We start from the raw sequence: 10,879 nt of genomic DNA, 5'->3' as shown, positions 1-10,879 counted from the left end.
GAGGAATTAGTCCACAACGTCATCTATTCAGTGTCTCAAACAACGATCTCCGAATTTCGACACGGATTTGTGAAGGAGCGGTCAACCACAACGAACCTGATGACGTTTACCAGTTTCATTTCAACAGAAATCGAGAAAAAGCACCAGATAGACGCCATTTATTTCGATTTTCCCAAAGCGTTCGACAAAGTTCCTCACGACCTCGCCGTTACGAAACTTCGTTACCTGGGTTTCCCTCTCTAGATCACCGAGTGGCTGCGTTCTTATCTGGCTGAGCGACAGGCGTACCTCAATATCAGCGGGTCACATTCTCGTACATTCCCCATCACATCTGGTGTGCCACAGGGCAGCGTGCTGGGGCAACTCATTTCTTTGATTTCGGGAAACATCGACTGTCCATTATTGTTGTCTAGTGTTTCGTTTTATGCGCCAGCCCGTCAACTTCGCGAGTTATTGTATATTAGACGACATAGACAATAGTTTACTGTTTATAAAAACCCGGTGTATTGCTAAATTGAAATGCTTAAAGCTTCTGGTTGACAAATATGCTAAAAACTTTGATTGCGTTTTTTTCAGTTGTTGATTTTGAAACATGAGACAACAATGCGTAGAACGGCAGTGTAGCTCGTGTGATTAAATCAATCAAAATGTGTCTAACAATCGAATGGAAGGATGTATGCTGTTCCGATTTTTGACACCACGAAATGGTTATAAGTACATGATGAATATGATGATGAATGTAGGGAATCAATCTGCTCATAAAGCGTGAAGGATGAGTAAGGCAGAATCACTATTTTCATGAAAATCCCGACAAGCCTTACAAACTTGGTAGTTGTCAGTATAAATGGCTATACGTATTTTCCGAAACCCGAACTGGATAACCCTATAGGAGAAAAAAATTATATCCGTGAAAAAACCTCGTTGTTCTAATGAAAACTGTTATTGATCTCTTCATTCGAAGAGGTTCCTTCGTGGTTTTACGAAGAGTAACGATAGCGACCATTGTTCGCGCATCAGAGTAAATCTCTGGGCCAATGGCTCCGGTATGCGGCTGTTTTCGGTAAATTAAGTATCTCATCTTGAATTTTTATCGATTTGTTTTTTTTCCTAAGAATATTCATAAAATATGCTATTACAATTTACATGTATAATAAGTCTTATTTAAAGATAAAATAATTTCATAATTTAAAGCTGACGCAAGTTGCCTTCTCATCAACTCACACACAATCAGCTGTTCGCTTGTGCTAAGATGGGAACCTATTTTCAAATATGCTATCTAGACTACACTCAAAGGCACTAAAACATACGATAAGCTTCTATCTCATGAATTTTGTTTTTCTGTTTATCTTCTCACAATCACAGCTGCAAAGGGTTTTGAACATCGGTACGCACTGTACAATACTGTTCTGGCTTTAATCTTCCGCACAACCATTCGTCACTTCAAAAGTGTCACGTGTACATCGATGATAATCTTTTGCGCATCCACACCGCTCGGTCGTGTACCGCTAGTTGCTGGTTATTTTTGGTGGTCATGTGGGTGGTCATGTTCATGGTCATGATCATCCTCGTGATGTCCACCCGATCCACCGTGGCTGTGTCCATGTCCGTGCCCATGAGCTGCAAAGAGAAAGGAAAAACAACAATCATTAATAGCATATCAATCATAAGAAAACACAAAAAACGACAGGATTTGCCTGACGGGAAATTCAGATACATTCTGTGTAGCCGGATGGACAGATGAAAGGGAATCCGGTACGGGTGTTTCCCCTCATGAAACGGAATTTGATGCATACAATTAAATTGTACACGTACAATGCTTACTCAAATTTGCATAATGATGAGTTTATATCGCATTCGTCTATTTCAATTGCAGAAATGCGAAATTTACTGGATGACGACTTGAATTTGTTGGGATACGGAGAACAATTCTGATAAAGTTATTACCACCCGACATCATGTCGTAAAAATGTGAAGAATACAAATTTAGCAACATTCTGCGACACCGGTTCTATGTCAGCAGCATCTGGACTGGAAGGAATTCGAAAAATTAAGTAATAAAATGGTAAACTGTATCTCGTGCACTATCCGCTTCCAGCAACAACGAATTGTTTGAGACAACGGAAGCTGTGTGGACCCAAAACAACGTACAAAACGAACGATAATATTTCTTCGTTGACGAGACAACATGTTTTGGCCTCATAAAACGGTTGCGAATGATGTCAGAGCTAGATTTGATAAACAAATTAGGTCTAACAAGGCGTGTCATAATGGCGAACAGAAAGAACCACGCCGCAGGCGTGCACTTTAAGGATCGATTGACCTTTCCGGCTGCTCGCTATTCTATTGTACCCAAACGTAAAGATAAACAAAACGCCAAGGTGTGTGCAATTAACTGTAGAACATACCGTTCTGAATCATATTTCGGACACTTTGTTCTAATATCTTGAAATGCTCAATGCACTGATGATATAACTATCAAATTAATATCACAATTGCTTCTTTAGAGTAATCCCTTGGTTTCACTATCATTTCACATGAGAACTACATTTGAATTATAACATAATCGGCAGAAATCTCACAACACTACTCATTATTGTTTGTGTTTGACGTTTCCTTAGCGTGAGCACGTAGAATTTACCCGTTCATAAATATTTAAATTTCTCCCGTATTTCATCAGTTCACATAATCGTTAACAGTTTACTGTGATTGCTTGGTAAGTGTTTCGCAGTTGATTATAAAATATAATCAAGTGTAATGTAATTTTCGTCCATAAAATTACAAAATAAAGTGTCCGAAATTTGAATTCAATTTGTCCGAAATTTGATTTAGTGTCCGAAGTTTGATTATTATTCGCTCCATTTGAAAAGCATTTTATTCGATGATTTTTTATGTTTTCAATCAAATAGGTACCAAAATAGAAAGCTTAAAAGTATATTGAACTAATTTAATAAAAATATCAAAACAGGTATTATGTGCATAAAGTTTAGATCTGTTCTCTGCATCATATGCCTTAAGCGTTCGAAATATGATTCAGAACGGTACTCAAATGTGTTAAGATCCTACTCGATCAATAGCGCAGTGGAAGGAGCAAAAAATAGAAACGCAAGATATCAAAGCGTCTAAACGATGTTGTGTCAACAGTTTCAGAGACCTGTGGCAATCAAAATTGTCTTGAACATGAACAGTTGTTTGCAAAATAATTGAAGATTCTCCATCAATCATAACACAAATCTATATGAGATCATGGTTGATGATCTCAGATGATGTAGACGTTTGCGAATTTCATTCAAGGGTCATAGCAGGTTTCATGATACTCAAGAGCACCATATTGGAGCTCATCCATCGTCTATCAGCAATTACTGTACACCATCTTTCACCGTGCTATGAGCACACTCAAAATAATCTCGTTTTCGGGTTCGAATACTATTGACAAAATAAACTTGAGAGAGTCCTTGGCCCATTTTTTAAACGACCGCATTTGGAAAGAAATCATGAAATGAAATCATGGCGGAAAGTATTTGTGTCAAATGCGTGCTGGTGATTGGATACCAATTATGGAAATCTTCCGAACAGCTAAATCTTATAACTGATTTCATTCCAAGAATATAACATGGATTTCTGCATGGATGTACACATAATAAATAAACGTTCAAAACGATCCAAATTGTTTTATTTCTAGCTTAGACAATATGTATCCGTACAAGAGGGCAAGATCAAAAATCTCAGAAATCAGGTTTAACCTTCATCAGTAATGGGATATAGTTGCTGTGGAGTTGTGAGATCGGTTGATATTATCGGGCCGTGTACCACTAGTCGACGGATCATGCGGACACCCGAGTTCATGAAAGAACTCATGGGACTTTCCGTGCGGTCTGCGTCTGTTCCAGTGGACTGACAATGGATTTTTTGTAAAGAGAGCGTTGGTCGCTGGAGCCGCAAGTTACAATATGAAAAAAATAAGTTTTTTTAAAAATGTTTTCGGACGTTATACTATATGTGACTATTTTGACGCAGGAGTACGTCTTTCATTTCCGTACCAGGATGTAAGTTCAAAGATCCGCAAAGATTCTGATTGGCGCTTGGTGTTTCCGAAGAGAAATCGATTCCTCTTTCAATTATTTTCCAGCTTTATGAAGTGGATGATTATCATCGTATTCGAAAGATAAAGTGTCTAACAGTTATATGCTTGCTACTCATTGGCCTGATTAATTGCTTAAAAATAGCTTTGAAAACTATTGAAAACACACGAATCTGTATATAGGCGGGTGCCATGTAGTAATAATTGTGATGCTGGTGTAGAATGTTCTCATTTACTAAAGCACTATTTTTCGTCTACATTCTATTCTACGATCTGAGCCTCTAGTTAAAACGAATTACATATGATATTTCGATATAGATTGTGCCATTGGCCATAGATTCGATTATGGAGAATACGAAATGTTTAATATAGAGAATATTCAACCAAATTAAAGAGATCGTACTGTTTGATAGAAACAACAGTGCTAATGTTGAATGTTCACGAAAGCTTTGAGTAGATTGGTGCGGAAACTTACATTCCTTGCATCGTTAGTTTTCATAGTGTTATTACCGGTATTACCAGTAAAACCGTTTAACAATCCCTAATACGAAGTCGTGGGTGCTCCCGCGGTCGAATTGTTTGTCACTGATTATCTTCGAAGGTCAACATGGGTTTATGCAGCATCGCTCTACTACAACGAACCTTATGTGTTACATCACTGTACTGTCACATGAAATTGAAGAGAGTCGACAAGTAGACGCGGTGTATATTGACTTCGCGAAAGCCTTTGATACTGTTCCCCACATTCTCGTTGTTGAGAAGCTAAAGTGAATAGGTTTTCCTGACTAGAGTACGGAGAGGATTTTTTCATATCTTCATGATCGTACAGCATATGTCGTGATCAACTCAGCTAAACCCTGTAGTTTCAGTATCACATCTGGTGTTCCGCAGAGGAGTATGTTTGGACCGTTGTTATTCAACATGTACATCAACGATTTGTGCTCATCACTTTCATCGTCCAAGCTCGCATTTGCAGATGATCTGAAGATCTACAAGGTGATTTCATCCCCCATGGATTGCCTAGTTCTTCGGGAAGATGTAAATAATGGCCAATAAGAAGAAATGCAAAATAATTTCCTTTGGTCGCTCGAATCGCTCCACCCTGTTTCAATATAAAATGGAAATGGCAACGTTGAAACGTACATCGTCCATATGTGACCTGGAGTCATGATCGAAAAAGATTCTACGTTATGCTCTGAGACGACTTCCATGGAACGACCCTACCAATCTTCCGACTTATTCCAACCGGTGCAAACTAATTGAGTTGGAGCCACTATCGACCAGACGCGTTACAATGCAGCGGATGTTCATTTTCGATATAATCCTAGGAGGTATTGGCTGCCCCGAACTTCTTGCACAGATTCCGTTGAACGTTCCTCCTCGACGTTTTCGGATACATGTTGATACATGTTTTCGTATGTTTCAATTTGACTAAAAATGTGTTTAAATCTAAGATTATAAACTATACCTAGTTTGTAAGCAAACAAAATCAGTCTGTACGAATAGTCGAAGACGGTGTTAGAATAAAATAAAATTTTGAGCTTAAACTGCTATATTGATCAAAAAGTGGTTTCACATAATATGTTTTGGGTGTGATAACCGAACCTGATAGAATTTTGAGAAAAACAGTTTTTAGCCTTTTCGCGCAAACGCGTCGAATGGAGGGTTTTATGGAGTTTCTCAAACAAACGATTCAATTGAAATAGACACTGTAGATGGCTGTTCATAACTTGAACCTGCAAAGTATTTAATTGAATTTCAACTCATTAACGACCGAGCTGTAAAAAATAGTTTTTTGGAGAAAGCTTTAAGTGCAATTTTGATTATTGGCGCTGAAGAAATGACGAGAAACAGAAAAATCTTCAAAAAAAAAACGTTGCATTTTTTCTCTTCTGGGAGATTTAATCCAAAGGATTTTTTCCTACATCACAATGTGTGTTCTTTCATCAAAGTAATTCTTTAGATAAATTTACATGTTATTTTATTTTATTAGGTTTTGTAATTTGTTAGGTTATGTACTTTCCGCACATGCACATGAAAAATTATCAAAATCATTGCTCGATTGTTCGAACATTTGGCTCGATATGGGTTAGTGAAAAAAATCGTCTATTTCCCAGTTAGTTAACTCAGTAACTTCTTAGACGATACATTATGCCGTTGAACATTGGTGGACATTAGGAAAATCTACTTACAGCTGCAACCCGTATGTCAAACAGAACAGAAAGCTCTAGAGATGATACACATAATGGGTGCCACACAACATGATCACTTGATATTATGTCATTTCCATAATAAACCAATTTAATTGCTTCATCAATCGTAAACCCGTTAACACGTTGAGCCTAGCGTCGGTCCCTGAGGGCAGACGTTAAGCTTTTTGGTAGGAAAGTACATGACTGACTGGGACTGACAGTTATAAAAAAATAAAATAAAAATATATACGGTTTGTTTTCAGATGTTTTACGACTACTTTCTAGTCGAATTGCTGACTTTTTTCTATTTATACAATAGGTATCTTTACGAACTGGGACCGACACTGATTGTTGGGAACACTGCACTGAGCGCAAAAATCCCGCCGCTGAAAATTAGGTATGTTTACTAAGTGATCGCAGACAACTTCGGGAGCTATATGTTCTGCGGTGTAAACAAAACAAAAGGAGGAAAGTAAACAAATGGAATTTGAAAAAAAAAGAAAAGTTGGAGTAGAGAAAGAATAGGTATTCGAAATCAAAGTCAAAAGAAGTTGGAAGTAAATGAGATAGAGGTTTTCGTAGAGATTTTTTATTAAGTAGTAATTATTTGAAATCGCTGTAAGTAATCATTATAAAATTTACTACACTATTCAATGTATAAATCAATTTAACTTACAGCAATAGAAAATTGAATAGCAGCAGGAGAATCGAGAATTCAATTCGATTATTAAAAAGCTGATAGTGAGTAATTAAAATATTATTATATTCATCCAAACTCATATAATTAAATCAAAACTAAACTCAAATTAGGTTTGAAAAATAATCCGTCGTTATTTGAGCGGCATCTGCAAGGAACTTTAGAACGAAACTATAATTGTAAGTTTTATTATAAAATTTGAAAACAAATTGTTACTAAACTAAATGCAATAAATTTCAGCTTCGATCTGTCAAAAACCAGACCGATTCAAGGAGTTTCGAACTAAGTCCGAACACTGATATTGTGCAAACGCTCTTGATACGCGCTGGAAAGCGCAGCAAGAAAAAATCGGAGTTCATCGTGTTAAATACGATTCTTCATTCTGACCTATATTTGTAGATGTCCCTGAAATATAGGCAAATATGTTTCTACACTAAAGAAAGGCAAAATGAGCCCTCATAAAGCATTTTTCGGTTAATTGCACCCGATATATAGAAGTTACTTGTTTTGGCATTTTTACACTTCATGTAACCCAAAAAAAGGTAAACCAAAATGGGAATGGACAGTAGGGTGAGACGGTCATTTCAATAGTTAACTGATGGATTTCACATTTATGTGGACGAAGTAACACCACTACCTTTAACTAAGTTAACATCAGAGACCGAAATGCTCTCCGATTTAAGAATTAGCCGAATTGGTAGTGTCATATACAAGAGTATAATTTCGAATTATTCAAATAATTCGGACTGATGCAGTAAGACGGTCAGCATCCAGCTCGCGCTCTCTTTTAGGCTTTCTATTTACACTTCAGTTGCTGAACAGACAAATGATGAGACAGACTATGAAATTATTCCTCTCGCGAGCGATAAGCCCTTACCATTCGCGTATTACATTGTCTGTCCGTCTTACCACCATGTCTTACCACTTGTCTGATTTTATTTCACTGAAAAGATTGAAAAACACGTGAAACATTTGACAGATTTAAGTTTGGGAAACATAGTTTATAAAGATACAATCGAAGTTCTTCTTGAACTGTTCATCTTACCCCCGGCCAATGCTCGTTCATAATTATTATTTGTTTCAACTTTGCCTGATGAATACGTAAGTACAAGTCGAGATGCTTTCATCGCGAGAACGATCTCACTAGAACATCATTCGACAAAATCGCATTCCCCTCCAAATGAATAAATTTGCAAATGCATTCCATTCTTGGTGTCAGTATCTCATCCGTCCAGCTTTATCTGTACATTAGAGCCCAAACCGCTCGAAATACCTCTAGAGCGTTTCCTAGCAAATATTGGCACTGAAAATACGTATAATTCATTAACAATCCACGCACTGCTGGCCGACTGGCCGAAACGGGCAAATGACAGCCAATTAGTCATCTCTTATCGTCAACCTGTTTCGTCAATCTCTTTCGATTTGCTTATTTCATCGACACGAAGGAACGTTTTTGTGGTGGCCGTTGACGCTCTTCAACAGTACATAAATACAGCGCCCGGACTCTTTCCGAATGTGGATGTTTTGTGCACTCGCGCTAATTTTCATCAACATGCAAATTGATCAAAAATGTGTTTTTGCTACGCTACCATTTCTTGCATCCCCCAGCTAGTGTAAACTGCGAATTTCGTCCGATTCCAATTTGTTAATATGTTTCCCTCCACTTGTTTCAATTTGCAGAGATAATTGATAAGGCACACTGGGGAAATGATTTTTTTCGGAAAAAAACTGAACTTGTGTTCCTTTGCGACCGAGATTATCAAATAGCAAACATTCGACCTCCGTGTCCTGAGCAATGCCGAGTCTGCGATTGATAGACATAAAACGAGCGTTGACGGTAAATTACATACGCATTTCACACCAATGTACAGGCAGAAGCGATTTGAAAAACTGAACGGGAACGCCCGAGAGTTGTATTCCGCTAGCTCGACGAAACGGAATGTATCGTGGGACTCATTTCACTTAACAGTTTTTGTTCAGAGAGAGAAAAAACGTGTTTTGTATACTGAACACAACCCTCGCACTTGACAAAAGGAAATCAAACTGAAAAAAAGGCTAAACCAGAATCAGTACGAACCGCAATATACAGCGAAAGTTATTGGGCGTGCAAATGTACGTTCATTTGAATACTCAAATTTCCTGGTTTGGTTCGTTCACTCGCATAAATTTACAAATCCCATTGTTACCGATCAATGGTCTAATAATGACGGGGTCATGAAAGGTACAGTGCCACAGTTTTGTCGCCCTTTATGAGTTCAAGTGAGAATGTTTCAAATATAATTCGGGATTGATTCTCGTCATACGAACAAGCGTATTTTACACAAAACTTATCGGAGCATTTTACCTTTCTTTTCTCTACAAGATAATTAAAATTCAAACACATAAAAAATCAGCTTTTTATTCATAATATGTGTAAAAATTTTCAAATCCGCTCGTGAGTATGTTGAACTGTTGAATTATCCCAAAATGATTGCGCATTGCCCTGGATCGATTTGGGAAACGTCTGACCATCGACGGAATGTCCGGAAATAACGAATAAAAGACAACTGATTCTAAAACTCATTCAAAAGTGGTGGCTCTTTTCAAATGGAACCCAAAGTTGTCATCTAGTGACGTATTTGAGAAGTTTCAAAGCAAAAGTTGAACCGAACCATTACGCAAAGCAAGATTTGGAGGGACCGAAACGCTTAAGAAAGCTTTACGAGAAACTACTGTCAGAATACGTTCGTGTCGTTCTTGGATGATAAAACGTATTGCTAGACCGTTTCCGTACAAGTTCCTGGGCAAAATTTTTATACCTCGTTCGAACGCAGAGTGCCCCGGAGAACCACAAATTTAAAATAGGTCGAAGTTACCACAAATGAAACTTAACAGGAGTTACTTTCTGGATGATTGACGAGCCGTATTCGGGGAAAAGTTGGAGCAATGGGCTATGATTAAAAATAAGGCTGAAACCATGGTCTTACAATAAGCACTAACATTCAATATTGTATACAAAATACTTAAAAAATTTAAAATAGAACGCATCATTTCGAAGCTAGTTTTGTTGTCCAATTTTTTTCGTACTCATCCTCCTGTAATATATTTTTGCTCCGTATGCGTTTATCTAATATATTTTTGCTCCGTATGCAATTCTGATTCAATCGATATGTCGCGTATTTCGAGTCAGAATTAGAGCCAATCCATATAACTTGCGACTCAATTAGAAACCGGAATCATGAAACCAAATCTAAATACTTGTCAAATTCGGCCAAACCTCAACAGGTTTTTGTGCACACCAAAATCTACTAAAGACTCAAACCTGAATTTTTTGACTGCAAATCCTTTTCCAATCAAGAAAAAATATCAACGAAAATGAATTAACTACGGACCTGTGCTAGAACAAAAATCTTATAGGGAATGGCCCAAATTCTTCATATAAACCTGAACGTTAACTTAACCTGATCGTTAACTAAACCTGATCGTTAACTAAACCTGAAGGTTTAAACCATTAATCATAAGCCAACCTTTTAACACTTTTACACTTTAACTCTGCAGTTTCTATTTAAGCTTAAAAATGAACTGCTAGATGATGGCTCTTTATCCTCTTTGGTCAAATTTGATAAATAAAGCAAAATAACGTTAGTACACATAAGTGACAGTAAAAATGCAATCATCTCACATCTACAAGAGATATGCAAAACAAGACAATATGCTCTCAAGAAGATATGCACCATCCATCATTAAAATCACACAACATAATCAGTTGGTATTGTGTCATTTTCATAATAAATCAATTAAATTATAAATGACAATAAGTTTCATGACCTTCTCAAGTAATCGCTTCATCAACTGTAAACCGGTAAACTGGGAGTATCTAAAACTCTTCATTCTGAGCTATATTTGACAATGTCTAAGAAATTTAGGTAAATA

The 10,879-nt window shown here is 37.2% G+C and overlaps 1 protein-coding gene across 1 annotated transcript in view; it reads right to left on the bottom strand.

Annotated features, from left to right (window-relative positions):
• Positions 1 to 1,109: 1,109 nt before the first annotated feature.
• The window catches only part of LOC129766168 (zinc transporter ZIP1), a 42,829-nt gene continuing 33,059 nt past the window's right edge, over positions 1,110 to 10,879 (bottom strand). The window contains exon 2 of the mRNA XM_055766639.1: positions 1,110 to 1,617. Within this exon, the coding sequence (XP_055622614.1) occupies positions 1,517 to 1,617 (101 nt within the window). The 3' untranslated portion in view covers positions 1,110 to 1,516. The remainder of the gene's footprint in view (positions 1,618 to 10,879) is intronic.

This window comes from Toxorhynchites rutilus, chromosome 1 (genome assembly GCF_029784135.1).
Source record: "Toxorhynchites rutilus septentrionalis strain SRP chromosome 1, ASM2978413v1, whole genome shotgun sequence".
Lineage (NCBI taxonomy): Eukaryota > Metazoa > Arthropoda > Insecta > Diptera > Culicidae > Toxorhynchites > Toxorhynchites rutilus.
This window is presented reverse-complemented; position numbering and strand designations above follow the sequence as displayed.